The sequence below is a fragment of the Acinonyx jubatus genome, chromosome A2, assembly GCF_027475565.1.
Source record: "Acinonyx jubatus isolate Ajub_Pintada_27869175 chromosome A2, VMU_Ajub_asm_v1.0, whole genome shotgun sequence".
NCBI lineage: Eukaryota > Metazoa > Chordata > Mammalia > Carnivora > Felidae > Acinonyx > Acinonyx jubatus.
In genome coordinates, this window is record NC_069383.1 from 61,050,778 (window position 1) to 61,072,596 (window position 21,819).

Consider the following 21,819-nt stretch of genomic DNA (forward strand, 5'->3'; position numbering starts at 1 on the left):
TGACCAATCTGGCTAAGGGTTATCAATTCTGGTAATTCTTTCCAAGAAACAGCTCCTGGTTTCATTGATCTGTTCTCTTTTTTTGATTTCGATATCATTGATTTCTGCTCTAATCTTTATTATTTCCCTTCTTCTGCTGGTTTTGGGCTTTATTTCTGGTTCTCATTTCAGCTCTTTTAGGTATAAGGTTAGGTTGTGTATTTGAGACCTTTCTTCCTGCTTTAGGAAGGCCTGGATTTCTATATACTTCCCTCTTATGCCATATACTTCCCCTGCATCCCAGAGGTTTTAGGCTGCCATGTTTTTATTTTCATTAACTTCGATGTACTTTTTAATTTCCTCTTTAATTTCTTGGTTAACCCATCGTTTCCTTAGTAGGATGTTCTTTAATCTCCAAGTATTCACGGCCTTTCCAAATTCTTTTCTTGTGATTGATTTTGAATTTCATATTATTGTGGTCTGAAATATGCAAGGTATCATCTCAATCTTTTTGTACTTTTTGAGGACTGATTTGGTTCCAGTATGTGACCTGTTCTGGAGAATATTCTGTGTGCACTCACGAAAAATACTTATTCTGCTGCTTCAGGATGAAATGTTCTGAATATAACTGTTAAATCCACCTGGTCCAGTGTGTCATTCAAAGCCACTGTTTCCTTGTTGATTTTCTACTTAAAAGATCCGTCTATTGCTGTAAGTGGGGTGTTGAAGTCCCCTACTATTATGGTATCGTTGTCAATTAATTTATTTATGTTTGTAACCAATTGACTTATATGTTTCGGTGTTTCTACATTAGGAGCATAGATATTTACTTGGTCTAGAGGCCCCTTAATTATGATGTAATGTTGTTCTTCCTTGTTGCAGTCTTCATTTTAAAATCTAGTTTGTCTGATATAAGTATGGCTACTCCAGCTTTCTTTTGACAACCATTAGCAGACAGATGTTTCTCCATCCCCTTACTTTAAATATGCAGGTGTCTTTAGGTCTAAAATGGGTCTCTTGTAACCAGCATATAGATGGGTCTTATTTTCTTATCCGTTTTGATACCCTATTTTCACAGTCATTTAAAATGTAGACTAAATGTTACACTGGATGAGTATAATAGTATCATTGTGTATACCAATCCATGAATCACTAGCCATTTAAGAAATATCATAATTGGGGTGCCTGGGTTGCTCAGTGGTTAAGCGTCCAACTTTGGCTCAGGTCATCATCTCACAGTTTGTGAGTTTGAGCCCCATGTCAGGCTCTGTGCTGACAGATCAGAGCCTGAAGCCTGCTTCAGATTCTTTGTCTCCTTCTGTCTCTGCCCCTCCCCCACTCACACAGTCTCTCTCTCTCTCTCTCTCTCTCTCTCTCTCTCAAAAATAAATAAACATTAAAAAATTTTTTTAAAAAGTTGTAATAATCATTTGTGGAGAAAGAAGTGAAATAGGATGAAGAAGATACACTTTGCTGTTACATGGCAACCTATGAAACAATGGTGACATCTAACATAGGAATAATCATTTATTGAGTTAATTTTGTTAGGAAATTGTTACATCACATAGGATTTCAAAATATTGATGGACTCTGGAAATTACACTAGAGCTATTTTGTAGTTTTTGGTAGATTTCTTTCAGCAGTCATAAAAGTCTAATTACACAGTCTTCTAAGTGTGTTGCAACTAGTTGTTATACTAATATAATAAACCATATGTCCCATATTATAGATAACTATGCCATTTCAAATGTTTTGTCCCTATGGTTCTAACAATAGGGACTTTTTTTGGTGTTTTGTTTTAATTTAGTTTTTCTTTTGGCTCAGTAATCACAAATATAGCACAAATTATTAATACTTGCTCAGTAGACAACACTTCTGAAATGAGGAGTAGAATGTATGCTCCTTAGGAAAGTGTGACAAAATATTAGGGAGGTGACTGGTGTAAAAGGATCTCTAATATAGAAAGGCCTGCTTAAAGAAGCAATTATTTGGGATTGAATTGTCAAAATGTGATCAGACAATGATAGTGACATATTTATAACTGAAAGCAAAATATGCTACCAAAAAGTTCATTCACTATTGTCTTTTTAATAAAGAAAACTGCATCTTTTATAAGCATATGATCATTCCTATATACATTAGATATGTGCCTACCATTTACCAACAACTAGTCTACATGCCGAGGAAACCATGATGATCAAGAGAAATAAGATTATTTCTCTCATGAAGCTCTTGGGAGTAAAATGACAACAACAAAAAAAGAATACCCTTTGACAGCTTTCCCTTCATCAGAATTCCTCCCTTAACAGCTGGTCATCTCCATTTGGAAAGATATCTGGAACCTCCCTGATCCAGAGCTTAGGTGTCCTGGTTAAATTCTTGAATTTCAGTAACAACCTCTGAAACTTATGTGAAAGTTCTTCCTTAGTGATCACCTGTGCGATCCCCTCATTAAACTGGTGAAAGCTAGTCCTGGGTCTTATTCGTTACCATATTCCCAGGGCTGTTCCATAATAGATTTTCATTCATCTTTGGCCAGCTTTTCATTCATCTTTGTCGACAGCTGTGAAACCACTTCCCAAGTGCCAATAAAACATATCACCTGTTTCCCAAGATATTATTTGCAAATAAAAGAAAAATAAACAGTGCCTATTTAGTAAATCAAAGTAAATGGATGTCGGTACCATGAAACAAGTCTTTTTATTATCCCTTATAAACCTTAGCTGAATGTCCTTCTCACCACTTATACTTTCTCATTTGCAGTATTCCACCATTTCCAAATTCTCAGTTAATTCATTGGGCACACAGTATGGCACTCTTCACATCACAGTGTCTATCACTGGGCCACCATGATCTGCATGCTTGATGATATTGGAGGTATCGATGAGTTTTCTTTGACTCTCCATGGAATGTTTGGAAGTATAGCAAACAGAATACCACACTCTACCCCCTCTATACAAGATGTCCACATCCTAATCTTCAGAATCTATGAATATGTTGCTACATAGCAAGGAAGAATTATGGGTATAGATGGAATTAAGGTTGCTAATGAACTGATTTTAAAGAGATTATCTTGGGTTGTCTGGGTAGGTCCAGTGTAGTCCCAAGTGTTCTTATAATTGGAAGATGGAAGTAGAAAAGAGAAAATCAGAAGGATGATAGCCTGAGAAAGTTTGGCCAATGTTTCTGGTCTTGAAGGGGGCCATGAGCCAACCAATGCAGATGGTGTCTAGAAACAGGAAAAGGCAGGGAATTGATTCTCTCTGAGGGCCTCCAGAAAGGAACCCACACTGTCAGCACTTTGATTTTAGCTCAATGAGACCCATTTTGCATTTTGCCCTCCAGAAGTGGAAGATTAAAAAAAAAAAGTGTTGTTTTAAGTCACTAAGGCTGTGTAAATTATCGTTGAAACAAATTGTTTTTGCAATAGAAAATTGATGAAAGGGAAGAGAGAAGACAAACCAGACTGTACAAAGTCATATAGAAAGAAAAACTCCACGAGAACATCATAAGGACTTTGAAATTTATTCAAATTGCAGTAGGAAGCCATGGAAGATTTTAAACTGGAGAGTTTTTAAAAGTACACAAGGGTGATATCACTTAGAAGAAGTATGCAGATAGGAAAGAGAAGGGAGCCTAGGTAGAGATGAGGAATAGACCTAGAAAAATCACTGGAAGGCCAAACCATATGTTATCATCAGCTATTTTGGGTGGTGAAATGACAGATAATTGGTGTGTTCTCTTTTTATTTTTTTCTTGCTGTTCCATAAGTTTCTTTGTTGAACACACCTTACATAGTATTTTTTTAAATAACAATAGTGGCACCACCATATGGAGAAACCATCAGCCAAAGGCATAAGATATTAGTTCCTATTCTGTGAAGAAAGAAGGGTGACCAAAAATGGAAGAAAACACAGAAACCATGGGAATATTTCACAGTTTTACCTGTTTGCCTTCATCTTGGCAGGTACAAATAGAAGCTGGGCACTGGGATATTTTTATCATGCACCTGCAAACTCAGGTAAACTGTTTTTCTTGACATGATTTCTGAGGAGTTTTCCTATTTTTATGTGAACAAATTTATAAAAGAAGCCTTATTTCCAAACTACTCAATAATGGCAATTTTGCTAAGCATACTGTATATATTAAAATATAATATGCATATTCAATAAACCACAATGTCTCCAATGAAATATAAAGAAAAATATTTTTAAACATATTTAAAGAACATGTCAGTAGGTATCCCCTGAAGTTTTGGGTTTTTTTTTTCTTTTTTTCTCTCTCTCATCCTAAGAATGATTTACAAACAATTACTTGAGTTTTCTCAGTCTCTTATTTAGCCATCTGAAAGCCCAGAACACTGGATGCTTCAAAACCAGAAGCCTCTCATTTCAGAAAGGTTAAATGGCTTTCTTGGGATGGCAACACAATTCATCCATAAGTAAGACCACTCAGGATCTGAATTGGAATGATCCATTTAATAAAATGTACTTTCACCTGCTATTTTAAGGATTGATACTCCCAAAGAGGGAATGGTATAGATCTGTCTAAAAATTGGCTTCCTATTTAGGGGTCCCAAACCACTACTGAAATATGCCTTTCATTTTGTGAAAGTTTATAAAAAACGAAAAACCAACAAACAAAAAAACCCAAATAGCCAGGTTTAAATTATAGTCAATTCAAGATATGAATATGAGTGAATAGAGTTCGGCTGACACAGAATAGGAGTATTGCCGTGACACTTTTCACAGCTTGAACACACATAAATACTGTGGGAAAGGCAGCCTCATCATGTTCCTCATTCTGAGTCATTGCTGACGGTGCAGCGCCATTTTGCGAGGGAAGACCCAGCAGGAGGGAAAAAAGACAACATGAATGAATCATGTCGTATCCACCATAGATGAAAATGCAGTGAATGAGAACTTCTCACAGAGAGGGATTCTTGAATTTAAACACTGTAATTAATATCTGTCCCCAAAACATTAACAATTATTTCTTTAAAACAAAAAATACTCGACTAAAATGACTTTTCAGAAACAGAACAAATTGTCATAATTTCCACTGCCTTCTGTAGCACTGATAAACGTAACATTCAAACTTCTGAAGTGAGCACTTGGCCCTCAGAGATTATGCCTCTTTTGTAAAAAAATTGAAAAGGAGGTAAATGGTAGATGCTACTAACAATTTCCAGAAGTTACTCTATCTGAAACTCCTGAGATTAGCTCTTGCATTTCTATGCCAATGTTTGCTTTGTTGTCTAAAATGACATTATGGCCTACTGCTTAGAAAAGCAAAATGTTTAGGGCAACAGAATCTTTGTTGCCTACTTAAAAGGTTTGTGATTTTTACTAGTGACGGCAGAATTTTCTGCTTACATTGAATAATTCACCTGGAAGTATTCCTGCTATTTACTATTTCAAAATCTACAAAAATTTTCTGAGAATTAAATTTTTAAATTGGACCTTTTATCTGGGTCTGGCAAAAGTGATTGCACTGAAATAGTTTCTCATTAAAACAAAAGTGGCAGAGAAAGAGTTTCAAGCTTCCATTAGGCTTAGGTCTTTGGGTCTCCAAAACTATGGATTCCTTATAAAACTGTTTGGAGAATTTACTCTGAGGAAGTTTCAGGATTCCTGAACCAACCTGAATATAAGATTAGGAAGAAAAGGGCCCAAATCTGAGAAGATACATTTTAGGAGACATTTCACTTCAAGCTTATGGCTATTTGAGACATAAATTCTTTTCCATACCTAGGCCAATAATAAAGAACTTTCTTGAATTTACAAGTTAGGAAATTACTTATTGTTTCATTGCTCTATGCTTAACAATGGACATCATTTGTCTACTTTTAGATAACGTGGTATTTTGACACTTCTTCCCTGATACTTAAGGGTTGGTACAATAAATCTGGTTTTGTGGTCATTTTGCTTGACCAGGAGGTCACAGTCCATCCAAATGCCTGTCAATCCAACATTCTCTACTTTAGTCCATAGTAAGGGCAATTCCTTTATGTTACTCCTGAAATTATGTTCCCTGATTTTGTCTCTAGTAAGCTGGACTACTGTTTATAAATACTTTCTTCTGATGAGAGAAAGGATTATATTTCCTCATTTAACCTATTGACCTCCAGTGTGCCACGAAGACTTTCTTTGCCCAATAGCATGTGAGCAGAAGTAGTTGGCATCTCCTTTGGGCAGAACCTTTAGGAGCCAGTGGGTAATTGGTGTGTCCCTTTCCTCCCCCTGTCAAAAAAAATAGCATTGTTCCAGATAGAGTAAAGGAAATGTGTAGCCAGCTTACACCTCATCTTGGGTATGTGCATGAATGAAAAATACAACTTTATGATTGTAAGCCACCAAGACACTGGGTTGTTTGTTAAACAGAAATAGCCTAGCCTTTCTTGACTGACAGAACATTCATCTCACAGTTTATAGGTTTTCTAAGGCCAAAAGTAAAGTTTGAGGAGTCATTCTTACACTATTCAAATTGCAGATTAAATAATAAACCTTTAGTCTATGGGATTCATTTTCTTTGCCTTCACAAAGAGGAATGAGATTTAATTTTCACTCATGTTTTCCAAAATACTTTCCCAGAATGCAATGCATTAAAAATATTTGCCTGCTTGGAGTAAGGCATAGACCTTTTCACCTACACCCTTTGGGCTTCAAGGTTAGGCCAGGGTCTTCCTTTCTTGCAGTGTGCCTGTGAGAATGAGCAAGGAGGTAGTTCCAAATCATCCACACTGGTGGTTCCATGTTGGTTGCAGTTTTTGCCCGATTTTTAAAAAGGGCTATATACATTTTGCACCAGGAAATAGCATTTGTTTTTATATATTTCTTGAGTGTCAATTAATGAGTTTGTAGTTTAGGTGAACCATCCTAGAGTAACAAACATAAAGGACAGAAAAATACAGCTGTGTTTTCTTGACAAAAATCATATCAGATAAATAAAGTCTCATTGCCTCTCAAGATACTTGCTTAAGAGGGGCACCCAGGGGCACCTGGGTGGCTCAATCGGTTAAGTGTCTGACTTTGGCTCAGGTCATGATCTCACTGTCTGTGGGTTTGAGCCCCACGTCGGGGCTGACAGCTCAGAGCCTGGAGCCTTTTTCAGATTCTGTGTCTCCCTCTGTCTCTGCCCCTCCCCACTCTCTCGCTCTCTCTCTCGTCTCTCAAAAATAAATAAACATTTAAAAATTGAAGAAGAAGAAGAAGACGACGAAGACGAAGAAGAAGGGGTGCCTGGGTGGCTCCCTGGGTTGAGCTTCAGACTTCAGCTCAGGTCATGATCTCGTGGTTCATGAGTTCAAGCCTCACATTGGGCTCTGTGCTGACAGCTGAGAGCCTAGAACCCGCTTTGTATTCTGTGTCTCCCTCTCTTTCTGCCACTCCCTTGCTCACAGTCACTCTGTCTCTCAAAAATAAATTAAAAAATGTTAAATTAAAAAAATGATATTTGCTTAGAATAAACTAAAGATCTGTTTCTCTATTAACACTAACCTTACAGAACTTCTTATGATAATTTTTTAGCCGTTTTCATATTTATTTTTGCATCATTTTATTTTCAAAGTACAGTGTTAAACAAAGGAAGGGATATTTTTTAAACCTAAGCTAAGACAGTGATTTCTTAATGGTATTATCCTTCTTTGTTATGGCATATTCCTGTGACTTAGGAATTTGTGATTACTCTTTCAAATCACTTATGACAAAAATATTTAATGATTTAATGTGTTATTAGCCCATATCTATCATAATCAAAATAGAGTGTATAAGTGACATGAAGTATTTAATTTTTAAACAGGATTTTATGTGTAATATAAATGGATACTTATGCAAAAACATTTTTGCTCAAACTGCCTGTGTTTGTGAAGTGTATTTAAATATATTTGCTTCAGTTCTTAAGCAACTTACTTTTACGGATAAATCTTCACTGTTTTTCCCTAATTAGAGTCAAGGATTATTGTATTTATCCCATTGCTAATATTCCTTTCACCCCACTCTGAAAAAATACTATAAATTAGGTGGGTTTTTTTTCGAGCATGAGTCTCTGTTGCAACATTTAAAACAATTTCCAAAACATCTACAATAAATATTGAGTTTAATATTGAGTTGATCAATTGCCTTCAAATCCATAATCATCTTAAAAGTCTGATTTCTATAATAAACAGTGTGCCTTGGGACAATTAGGAAAAATCTGTTCTTAGATTCTGAAGAACTGTGCCAAAGAACAGCATGCTATAAACAGTATTCCAAAACTCTGTCACTGTCACATCTTTTGGTATCACTGTATGTGCTAAGGGCTAAGTTTTGGCTGAGACCCAGCCCATGTGGATGCTAATGTAGGCCTTGCATTCAGGAGCAACAGTGCATATGGGTGTAGGCTGTTCTTTCTGGTAGCAGAACAGGACCGACCTACCAGAAGACATCAAGAAACCTCCTGTTTGGATGCGTCTGTCGGTGGGGAGGTTTCAAGCTGGTGTATTTGCTATACATTTGGATGCTTCTGTGTAAACAATGAAAACATTGAGGGAATTGCCCATGGAGTCTGACTAACAACCAAAGCCAGCCTCCACTGCTCTACAAGGAAAAATGATGAAGGTAAAGAGAGTTGAAAGAAGGGTGTGAATAAGGTGGGTGCAGAGAAGGAAAATACAGAAAAGAAGGAAAGAAGTTGCAAGGAAGAAAATAGAAGAGGATAGTGGATAACAGTGCAAAGGGCACTTTATTCCTGGAAATGTATAATTGGTCAAAAGTAAATTACAGCAATTACCAATTAGGCCTAACTACTAAAATACATATTTGCAATCAATACCTGAGTGAGTTCTTTTCAAATTAGGAATTTGAATTCGTATATGAACTCAGTGTATAAAATGTGCCATAGTCGTGGGGCCAAAATTTACTGCAGAAATAAATATCTCATAATCTCTATCTCCCAAGCCACAGCATTCTAGAGCTATATAAAAACTCAGAGATTGGCCTCACTTATGGAATGTCAAGAATTCTAACACACTCAAATTGTTCCCAACCAGTTCAGGAAGTTCAAGGTACCATTTCTTATAAGCTTGCAAATATGACCTTCTCTAACATAGTATTTGACACTTCTCTTTCTGATCCCAATAACCTAAGAATCATAAGAACCTTAAGAAAATTCCTTGAAAAGGAAACCATTATTATTTCTGAAGTGACATAGCCTCAGTTGCCTCTGCATTTTCTTTCCATTATATGCTCCAGTGTATCCCAGTAAGACCTGTGTGGACGTGAGATAATACTGTGGGGTATAATTAAATCTAAAATTCTCATCTTTTAAATATACCTCACAGTAGCTTCTGTGAGTACAGGATACCCATCTGTTGAATTAAAACTTTTAAGATGACTTTTACCTAAGCATATTAGTGCCATATTAAACAACAATTTGACACTAAGTTCTAGATGGTCCTGTTCCAGGACTGTGATGTGTTCAAAGATTCCTGTGCTCACCATTCTCTGTTCTACTCACACTACTACTCCATCTCCTAATTTAAGAAGGTGTTTCTCTTAAAAGCTCTGATTGAGTCTAGCAGTTGTCAGCATATTCCATTTGAAAGTGTAATACGACATTAACCATGGACACTAACCAGGTGCTTATAGTGACTCAGTTTCTTCTCTTAAAAGCTCTGATTGAGTCTAGCAGTTGTCAGCATATTCCATTTGAAAGTGTAATACGACATTAACCATGGACACTAACCAGGTGCTTATAGTGACTCAGTTTCTTCTCTTAAAAGCTCTGATTGAGTCTAGCAGTTGTCAGCATATTCCATTTGAAAATGTAATACCACATTAACCATGGACACTAACCAGGTTTTTATAGTGACTTGGTTTCTTTATCAGTCATATAAACCATGCAATAGAAATAGGTAAAAGCCAACCACAGGCAAATAAATATTAGTTCAGCAAATTTTCACTGTGCATCTTACTGGATGCCAACCATGGTGACAGACCTTTAGAACAACTTACAAGTTCCTATAGATTTGCCGTTAAAAAATTGGGATGTAACTAAAGGTGGCATCACAAACCCTACTCTGTTGAGTTCAGCCTAACTGTAACAGAAGAGAAATACGGAAATGTAGAACCCAAGAAACCATTAAAACATCTAAAAAGAACAGGGGGTAGAGGAGCTAATATAGCCTTAAAACCTACAGTTTCCCCTTTTTATTTCGTTAGACATAGCATAATATACTCAAAAGCTACCTTTTATTCTATGCCATATTTGAATTTCAGAGTCTGAGTAATATATTCTACCATAAGGAGAAGTTAATAAAATCTGTTTTGGTATTTCCAAATATCCTGTTTCATCCACCATAATTATTTTGAAATTCATTAATGTGGCATGCATCAGTAGTTTATTTAATTGCTGTAGAGTAATTCCATTGTATGGGCATATCTAAGTTTGTTTACCCATTTGTTTGCTTTTTAAAATTTTTTAAATTTGAATATGCTTGAACCACAATGTTACCTTTGCTTCAGGTATACAACATGGTGATTTGACAAATGTATACATTATGCTGTTAATCTTAAGTATAGCTGCCATCTATCCCATTACATCACTATTATAATATCATTGACTGTATTCCTTATGCCTACCTAGCCTTTTATTCTCATGATTTATTCATCCAATAAGTGGAAACCTGTATTTCCCACTTCCCTTCACCCATTTTGACAACCCCCCTCCCCCAGCAACCACCAGATTGTTTTCTATATGGGTCTGATTCTGCTTTTTGTTTGAGTATTTTTTTAGATTCTACATATAAGAGAAATCATATGGTATTTATCTTTCTCATTCTGACTTATTTCACTCTGCATAATATCCTCTAAATTTATCCATGTTGTGTCAAGTGGCACAATTTTGTCCTTTTATGTTGCTGCATAATATTCCCGTGTGTGTGTGTGTGTGTGTGTGTGTGTGTGTGTGTATGTGTATGTTCACACTACATTTTCCTTATTTATTTGTCTACTGATGGACACACGTTGCTTCTGTATCTGGGCTATTGTAAATAAGGCTGCAATAAATATAGGGGTGCATATATCTTTTTGAATTAGTGTTTTCATTTTCTTTGGGTACATACTCTGTAGTGCAATTACTGAATCACATGGTATTTCTGTATTTAATTTTTTTGAGGAACTTTCATACTTTTCTCACAGTGGCTATACTAATTTACATTCCCACCAATAGTGCACAGGGGTTCCTTTTTCTCCACATACTTACCAACACTTCTTGTCATTTTGATTTTAGCCATTTTAACTGGTGTAAGGTGATACCACATTGTAGTTTTGATTTTCATTTTCCTGATAATGAGTGATGTTGAACTTGTTTTCATGTGTCTGTTGGCCACCAGTGTGTCATCTTTGGAAAAATGTCTTTTCAGGTCCTCTGCTCATTTTTTAAATCAGATTGAGTCTTTTGCTGTTTAGTTGTAGAAGTTCTTTATGTATTTGGATATTAACCCTTTATCAGATACGTCATTTGCAAATATCTTCTCCCAGTCAGTAGGTTGTACTCTTGTTTTGTTGGTAGTTTCCTTTGCTGTGCAAAGCTTTTTATTTTGGTGTAGTCCCAGTAGTTTATTTTTGCTTTTGTTTCTCTTGCCTTAGGAGACATCTAAAAAAAAAAAAAAAACGTTGCTAATGGCCAGTGTCAGAAAAATTACTGCTTGTGCTGTCATCTGGGATTTTTATGGTTTCAGGTCTCACATTTAGGTCCTTAATCCATTTTGAAGTGTGTGTGTGTGTGTGTGTGTGTGTGTGTGTGTGTGTATTGTGTTAGAAAGTGGTGCAGTTTTATTCTTTTATCCCACCACGACTCATTGAAAAGACAGTCTTTTCCCCCATTGTATTTGCCTCCTTTGTTATAGATTAATTGACCATATATATGTAGGTGTATTTTTGTGGTCTTTCTTCTGTTCCATTGATTTAGATGTCTATTTTCGTACCCAGAATTTTTTAATGGACAAAAATGTCATATTTTAGACCATAGTCACAGAATTTTATTGCTGAAAGAGATGGTAGAGATCACATGGTCCTACTTTTCTCTTACCCCCCACATTCCAAAAATAAAATGTTTTTTAAATGTTCTTCTCTGAATATGTCACTTTATATGCAGAGATGTGATGAGTAGGAGAAGTAATATATGGGCACAAGTGGCTAATATGTTGGTTGCAGGTGAGGAAAAATTTATATTGGTCGTGTCTTTTTGTCCATTAAAACATTTTTCTAACATTGTCTTCAGTTTTTGGCACATTATTTTGTAATTCTAATAATAACTAAAATATGTTAAGTTATAATATGCTTATGTATTTATAACTGCAGTTATTGAAACACAGTCTGGAATCTCAGAAATTATCCAGGCATTTAATGTTTATTGAACTTATGAACAGTTCCTACAAGAAACATCTGAAAAAAATTGTCTTAAACATACTTAAAGGACTGCAAAAAAGGAGAATTTAGGGCAATGAAATATGTAAGTGGTTTAAGTCAGGTATAAGCAGACTTTTTCAGGTATGAACATTTACCCAATTCCAAATTCAGACATCTTTCCCTTTTTGAAGATCAGTAGTTACCCTAGGAGATTCTGAAATCCAGTTCCAAGTCCTGGTTACTCTCATGTGTCATGCAAGACATTAGCTCTCAAGCAATGCTTTCTCATTATCCTTTCATCTTCCAAGGCCTGGTTACCATAAAGTTCATATCGTCACCATGCCAGCATGTAAAGCTATATTGTTTCCTCAGTTTGCCCTTTTACATGTACTCTGTCCTTCCAAAGTATTATGCCTCAATGCTCAGTGAAGTACACTTTTTGGATGGATAGAAGTAATACCACACAGCTCTGGGAAAAGCTTGCTCACAGGTGTTGTGTGTTATATAAGATAGATTTCATGAAGAGCTTCCCACAGTGGATGTAGAGAATGCTCGGCTGTGCCCTGGCACTAATTATAAATAATGATTTCTGACATTGCAGACTTTGTGGGTCAGTAGGCAAGGAGGTCTCCAGCATCTAATTGCTGTCACCTTCTAAAGGGAATTTTAAAAAAAGAACAACAGCAAAAACCTATACTAGTCCATTGATGCATAGAATTACTAGTAATACAGAAAAGGAAGTTTCAAACATAAAGTCTCCTTTAAAAATTTTTTTAAACACAAAGATGTGATATTTAAGTATTTGAAGCTGCCCCACAAATGCTGACAACTATTAGGGCTGTTAAGTTCAAAGATTTCTCAAACATACTAAATGTGAATTTGTCTCATTAATATGTTCTTTGTTTCTCTAAATTATTTATGTAACATCTTCCCACATATATAAATGTACCTTCCAAAAATATGTATCATAATTGATTTCCAAAATAAAAAAGCATTTAATATTTTGCCCTTTGGCACATATTGATGTCTACTTAATATACAATATGAATTATAAGATGCACTGTGGTACAACCATCAGTGAGCCCAGCCAACTGATATGTCATCCTCAAAGTGGTCTGTGAGACTTTCTTCTTTGAAAATAACATTTCCCTGGTCCCTGCTAACCCCTTGTACATTTAATTTTAGTTCTTGTTCTTATTCAGTCTCTTGTACTTAGAATGCCTTCAAGAAAGATGAATAGGATGAGTAGCTTAAACACCCACCCAGTAGAAAGGGACTTTTCTCTGAAATATTTACTTACTACATCCTTCCCCCACTAGTTTACTCCATTAGCACTTTTTAGCCCCTCTATTTTGGCAGTAATTGTGGTCCAATCTATCAGTGATTTGCCTTTTGACAAGCTAGTAAGTTTCATGTCTTGTTCAATCTTGTGGCACCTGTGCAATGGCAATACATTTTAGGAACTCATTTAGGGCAGGGTGAACATATATGGGTGAATCAATAAAATGCATATATTAGGAACTAGGGTTAAATCAAGTTATTCTTGATTCACTATAAAGCAATAATGGTCTGTGTGGGTGCAAAATGAGAAGGTGTGGGCTAAGTAATGTTTAGGAGTAGAACCTTCCAATTTATTTTTTTTCAAATTTGTAAACTCTAGGGGCACTTGGGTGGTTCAGTTGATTAAGCATCTGACTTTGGCTCAGGTCATGATCTCATGGTTTGTGAGTTCAGGCCCTGCTTCAGGTGAGCTCAAGCCCGGCATCAGGCTTCTCTCTCTCTCTCTCTCTCTCTCTGCACCTTGCTCGCTTGCATGCTATCTCAAAAGTAAATGATTAAAGGGGCGCCTGGGTGGCTCATTCAGTTAAGTGTCTGACTTTGGCTCAGGTCATGATCTCATAGTTTGTGGGTTCAAGCCCCACGTCAGCTGTATGCTGACAGTTCAGAGCCTGGAACCTGCTTCAGATTCTGTCTCATTCTCTCTCTGCCCCTCCCCCACTTGTGCTCTGTTTATCTCTCAAAAATAAATAGATGTTAAAATTTTTTTTAAATTATTAAAAATGTTCAAAATAGTAAACTGTAAAAAAGATAAATATTATGTTTGTCCATGTGTAAAATGGATATTATAATAGTGCTTACATCATTTGGTTGTTGCATCAACTGAGATAATCAGGAAAGTTTTTAACAGAGTGACCAACATATAATACTCTCCAAATGTTAATGATTAATATTTGTATAATACTGGAAATTACCAAAGAAAAGTTATGAACAGTGTATGGTAAAGTGATCTGGACATAAACCTTCTAATAATTTAATGTGTATTTTTCAGTAATGTTTCTGTTAATGTATACACATAGATATATATAGCACAAATTTGGAATGATAGTTTGTATATAATATTGCAAAACTACAATTTTCACTTAAAATTTACCTTGGGGTTTACCTCATGCCACAGATATATTTTTAAGATAGGATTTCTGTAGTATTTAACATTATATCATGTGGATCTGCTATAATTCATTCAGCTCATGCTGTATTGTGTCTTTATTAACCAAAAAATACTTTTTGATAAAAAGTAGAAATATCAAGAAATGTTACCTATTAAGGATGTTTATTTGATTGGAGTGGAAGGGATTTAAGAAAACATGTAGTTCTACAATTCAACAAGAATGATGACCAGGTTTACTTGCCTTTATTATATAGGGAATGTGGAAGCTGTGTGATATCATCGATGGAAAAAAATTCTGTCACCAAATAGTGATTCTTAGTGATTCTTAGTGATTCCCTGTAGTTCTTAGCAGGGATAGATTACATATAATAGTGCTAAGTTAAAAAAATAAATAAAGTTTCATCTATCAATTTTACAGTAATATCAACTTTATATCATCTAATTTTTGAATATTAAAAAACAAAATATTTTTGTATACTAATAGGTATAGCACTGTAGATGAGGCTAGGAACTAAAATTGTGAATAAGATTTCAGAACTTCTTGCATTTATATTTATAAAGAATGAAGAAATTACTTTCTATGAATGAAAAATTAGATATTCACATACCATAAAAGACATGATGAAATGACAATTTATTTTGTTACTTAAAATTTATGTTGTCCTAAAATCTGATTAGCCTCATCATCATTATGAACTAGCTTTGGAGATGTGTTTCGAGACTTGTGGAATTTTTCTAATCTGTTACTGGCAGGACATCATTGGCATTTTAGATTTGTTAAGTGCTGTTAAGAATTGCCTGTGGGTGTCTGGGTGGCTCAGAGTTGGTTAAGCGTACAATTCTCAGTTTCGGCTCAGGTCATGATCTCGCAGTTTCTTGAGTTTGAGCCCCGTGTTTGGCTCTGCACTGACGGTGCAGAGCATGCTTGGGATTCTGTCTCTCTCTCCCTCTCTTTCTACCCCTTCCCCACTCTCTCTGTCTCCAAATAAATAAACTTAAAAATAAAAGAATTGCTAAATTCTTTTTTTAAGTTCATTTGTTTATTTTGAGACCAAGAGAGAGAATCCCAAGCAAACTCCATGCTGATAGCTTATGCCCCTGATTTTTAAACAATGAAGAGAAATTAATCTAGGCCAATGGAGAAGGCCATTTGAAGTAGAAGAAACTGCATTTGTCTCACACACACACACACACACACACACACATCCTCCAGGCAGAAACAGTATTGAGGGAGAAATTGAGGTAATGAGCAAAAGTATCAAGTGATAAAGACAATAAAAGGCAGGTAGAGATGAATCAGTTCATAATGAATCTTTTATGCCATGCCAGAAAATCTGAATTTTGGATAAGTAGGAATCACTGAAGACTTTTTGTAAAAAGGGACTTGAGTTTTGCATTTTAGTAGGAAAATTCTGATTGGGTATATGAAGGTAAGATTAGACATTATCAAGAGGAAAGGTCCCATCTAAAAGAGACGTAGCTGCTCAAGTCTAGTAGAGTCTTCCATAAAATCATGAAATATAAATATGCTTTCAGTAATTTAAATCACCCTGAAAAATAATTCTGAAAGTAAAATTTTTTAAATAATTCTCGATATTGTCATATTTATTATCTATGGGTGCAGTGAGAAATTACTAGTAGTTTTGAATATATACACACATACTCACCTCCATATGAATAGATGAAAGAGAACAAGAGCAAGAAGGAAAGAAAGAAAGGATTAGAGCCATTTACTAGCAACATGTCTGTACAATTTTAAAACATACCTTTTCAAAACAAGAGGGATGAGCTTAGCCAGTGGATACATCTGCAGCATTTGTTTATAGAGTTGTCATTCAATTAAAATCTATTCTCTGAAACCATATCACATGAAGACCCACCATTAAACTATGCTAACCAGAATAGTAAGATCCTAAGTCATCCTTAAACTTAGCATTCCAGCCTATAGTCATTACAACAGTATGATAAACCAGAGACCCCATGTTTTTGATATACATGCATTGGCTATGAGTATAAAGCAATCAATCTGAATACATAAAATACACATGCACATCACCTTCATGCCCTTACTCTGCCATTACATCTGAAGTGATGCCAACACATCATTACATGTAGTGTTGAGGAAAATTGTGGCCCTTGTTATGGATTTAGAACTCACAGTGGGGCAGACACTGGGTTACAACACCTTCACTTCTGGTCCTGCTACACCAGATATCCTGACTATTATCACAGACATTCTTTTGTTCACCTATTCCATTTACCCCTGCAAATATCCTTCCTCAATACTACAATCTGCAAATTTTATATCCTTCTTTCTTGTTTAAATCCTTGATTATTCAGAATGGGATTTGCAGTTGGAACCTATTGTCTTTAGGGCAATTTCTGTGAAGTAAGTCAAATTGTTAAATAGTTAAAGTCAACAGTCTATATTATGAACATTTCCTGATTCTTATGGGATTGCTTTTGTTATATGAAGACACTAATGGATCAGAGAGAAATTGTTTGTAGTCATGGATGACATCTGATTTAAACAACAAAGTGGATCGACAATGACAAAAGGTATAGTTAAGGAGGTTCTAACGCTATGGTAGAGGAAGCTAACTCTTACACAATGTAATTGTCAAGTAATTGAGTGTATAGCTTCTTCAAGGACATAAATCTCAACAGAAAAGTGGTCAGAAAATGTTTTTCTGACCTAAGTCTTTAAATGTTCTTTCATAGTTTATACAGATTTAGAAAACACATTCCTCTTTTATCATGTGAGATATTTCTTCCAAGATATAATTTATATATGCATATATATATATATATAAATATGCTGTGTGTATATATATATATATATATATATATATATAGTAATGGTAATGCCTGGTGTGTGTATAGAATTTTTCACAATTAAACACCTTTAACATTGAGAATCTGTGAACAAACACCTTTCCAATCTGATCCCATTACTAAAAGGTTACTTGCACAAATGTCTTTTTTAGTTCTTTAAATTGACAGACCACTAATTCAGGTAATTCTTCAAATAAACATACTATCATCATGTGTTGTTTATGAGAGATAATACATAATGACATAATTGATTACTAAGTTATTTGGTTTGTAGTCTTATTGCTGCCCTTCAAATCAGATTAAATTAGATCACCTCAACCTATCGCACTGTATGCTTATTTACTTGTTTTAAATCAAAGTATCAAGGAAAGTAGAGGACAGAAGATACATAACTACATCACTAACACACGAACAAATATGGCTGTAGGCATGATCTTTCAATAACCAAAATAGGTAAGAGCTCAAGAATATCTCTGCTTTCTTTATCCTCACAGAAAAATGTTGGGATTTTGTTCCAGATACGAAACATAATATTGTTAGATTTTGGAAACTCATAGTTTGCCTTTACTCCATCCCCTTGGCACCAGAACACACACAAAAGGATACTGGTGAAACCCATTTATTGGGAGCTATTTTCTTTTTCCCTTATAAGTCCCAACCAAAAGCTTTTATGTTTGGGGCCTTTAAGCCAAGAATACCTTTTGTGTAGTGCTCTCTTTCAAAGCACTCAGGCCATGTGCTCTGCCATTATTTTAGAATGGTAATGCTTTCTTTTTAAATGATGCTTCCTTTGCCCCTCAAAGGCACCATTGTCTGCCTGGTTTCCTCAGTTTGGTTGCTTTTAGTCCCTGATAAATTAGTAATGGAACAGAATAGGAGGCTTTGCGGCTCTTGTGCCCTGTTATTAAATTGTGGTTTGGTGCTAAAATGTATATACCACAGCCTCTGTAATGACAGGTAACTGTTTGACTAATTGGACCAAACTCAATAGAATCACAAAGCTACAAGGATCTTCAAATTATTTGGTCTGCTCAATTCATGTTTTCAAGGAAGACTGAGTCCTTGGCAATTAAAAGATTTGCATAAGAACATAACAGCAAGTAACATAGTTTGGACCACAGAACATTCTGTTTCCCATGGTATTTCTCTTTGAATAGAATTTCTGATATCTATTGAAATAATTTTACATTTGGCTACAAACATTTTTGGAAAAGTCTGAGAGTTTTGTTAAAATATTTTAAATAATTTGAGGCAGCTTTTAAAAATTTTTTGGTCACTTATCAATTTGTAAATTATTGCTGACTCATAAAAGAGCCTATGTTCCCATAGGACTGTATTACTTTCAAAACATGTCCCTACAAGCTCTTCCCTTCAAAATTTGTACCCATGTTATATCAGTTAATGTAATACCAGTTCTGTGAGGTAGTGAAAGAAAGTATTATTATTTCTGATTTACCTAATCTGAACTCCAATAGCTATATATTTAAACTCTGGGGTTTTTTTTAATTTTTTTATGTGAGAGAAAGAGAGAACAATTGAATGAGGGGTGCAGAGAAAGGGCAACAGAGAGTATCCAAAGCAGACTCCATAAGGGCAGTGCAGAGCCTGACATGGGGCTTGAACTCATGAACTGTGAAATCATGACCTGAGCCAAAATCAAGAGTCGGATGTTTAACCGACTGAGCCACCCAGGCGCCCCTCAACTCTTTTTAAAAATCACTTTCCACTTCATATTTTCCTTATTTGCTTGAAAGCTTCATCCCTTCTATTAATTACTAAAAGCTTTTGAAGGTAAGAAAACTTTTGAAGCATCTTTCTAGACCTCACAAGTTCTACCACAAGGCTTCACAGAAATAGACCTTCAATGTGTCTATTTAGTAAATAAATAAATGAATACCTCTTTGACAGATAAGAAAAAGTCTATATATACCAATATTTTCTCAGGGTCATATAGGAAATTAGAAGAGATAGGACTAAAATATTGCATTCATTTTATCACCTATTTATTTAATATTGTAATACTTGGGCAAGGATTCAGAATGCTTACATCCCCAACAGCCCCCTTCCTAGAGAAACAGCTTTGCCATAGGCCTTCCTGAAGAAGTACTGCTTCCCAGCTGTCCTCCCCAACCAGAGCTCATAGGTTGAATGGGTGGGCAGAACTGCAACCCACATTACATGGAACAGAACACGGGCTGACCAGTGACTTAGAAACTGAAAGGCATGAGATGCAAAGGGGTGGGAAAGACTGCCATAGGTCGCACACCAGCTAAAGGTGTGAGGATGTAGAAACTGTGAGTAAGCAGAGGAACCTGGTTCGGAGGGAGAAGAGGAAAAAAATGTAGCATATGTGCAGGAGAAAGTGGAAATGCCATGAAAGACAGAATATGCAGCCTATTAGAGAAAAGACAGTGAGAACAGCCTGAAGCTGAAGCTGTGTCACCTTTGAAAGCTTTACTTTTCTGTTTTCACTACTGTCCACATGCATCCTGAAACTGAAACCTCTCAGGAGGTAAATTGAGGAATATCCTTCTCTTGTAATAATTAATGATAATAATAATAATAATAATAATAATAAACAACTTAGTGGAAGGCATAGGAATTCATATCCTCTGATTCAGGAAGGTTAATATATTTCCACCTTTCCATGATGCCTACTTATTGATTATCTTATGGATTGTTACAGGACTTTTAGCACAGATAATTAAAATTTTGCCACCTGTTTAAAGATGTATTATAGGCTCTCCTCTATGTAGTTGATTTCCAGATTTATTTTGGATTCAAATCACGTTACAATATTTCTCCGTGCTGAAAACAAAACTTCCCTAACAAAATAAAGAAGGCAAATGGATTGCATCTCAATAGGAAGTTTCTAAACCCATAGACTACAGTTCAGTGCTGGCTATTTTCAACCAAGCACTATTTTTCCTCTGAACAGGCTAACACCTTGACCTGGATTGCTCCCATGCTGCCAGAATATGAAGTTGCATTTTGATAGAATATATTTGATTTTGTGAGACTCAGAGGTGGAGTTGGAGAAATGACGGATTCAGTAAAAGCTCCTAAAAGAATATAGTCCTCACAAATACACGCGGGCTATTGTGCATAGCTATGAAATGCACGGTAGTTAGACTGTCACCTCTAATTCGGGGCCAAACCAAAGAAGTTGATTCTTGTTAAGTCTTTGAGACTGCCGCTTGTGGTTTTAAAATATGTCCAGGGGGCGCCTGGGTGGCTCAGTCAGTTAAGCGTCTGACTTCAGCTCGGGTCATGCTCTCACAGCTCGTGGGTTCAAGCCCTGTGTCAGGCTCTGTGCTGACAGCTCAGAGCCTGGAGCCTGCTTCGGATTCTGTGTCTCCCTCTCTCCCTGCCCCTCCCCTGCTCATGCTCTGTGTCTCTCCCTCTCTCAAAAATAAATACACATTAATTTTTTTTTAATTTTAAATATGTCCAGAAGTTCTTTGATAGTGCTCCCATTAAGCGGTGGAGCCAAATCATCTCCTCTTGAGTGGGGGTGGACTCAGTGGCTCACTTCTAATAAATCAAGTGCTAGTGGTGGTGTGTGATGGCAGAAAATAGGCCCTAAAAACGTTGCAGCTCCCTCCTCTCTTTCTGGTCCCTCATCTGCCATTCCATGAGGGCGCTCAGATAATCCTACAGAGAGATCCACATGGCAAGGAACTAAGACCTTTGCCAAACACCAGTGAGGGACCAAGGCCTCGAGCCAGTAGCCTGTGAGTGAGCCATCACAGAAGCAGATCAGCCCCAGGTAAACCTTCAGACACTCAGTGATGACTTCAGCTGGAGCCTCATGAAAGACTCTAAGCCAGAATGACCCTGTGAAGCCACTCCCAACCTCAGGACTTAGAGAAACTGTGACATAATACATATTTGCTGTTTTAAGCTGCTAAATTTAAAGGTCATTTGTTACCCATAATAATTAATACACTGCCTTCACATCACCCACAGACACACCATCAAAGTGAAAGTTAATGTTCTTACATTCAAATTATTTTTCAACAACTTCTTCTCGATCAAAAGTGGTACATAAAATAACATATTCTCAAAATGTTCAACGTGTGTTCTACATATGTTATGCTTTGTAGATATTAAATGGATTAAACTGTTCAATCAACAGAAGATTTACGTGTTTTTCTTAAAAGAAAA

At 36.0% G+C, this 21,819-nt stretch overlaps 1 protein-coding gene across 13 annotated transcripts in view; it reads left to right on the forward strand.

The window, feature by feature from the left end:
- DGKB (diacylglycerol kinase beta) overlaps positions 1–21,819 on the forward strand; it is a 788,048-nt gene that overhangs the window by 642,623 nt on the left and 123,606 nt on the right. For 7 of the 13 annotated variants that reach the window (XM_053218395.1, XM_053218393.1, XM_053218397.1 and 4 more), the window contains one exon: positions 3,947–4,000. The exons of the other annotated variants lie outside the window; for them this stretch is intronic. In XM_053218395.1, coding sequence (XP_053074370.1) covers positions 3,947–4,000 — 54 coding nt within the window. The remainder of the gene's footprint in view (positions 1–3,946; positions 4,001–21,819) is intronic. 13 annotated transcript variants of the gene reach the window in all.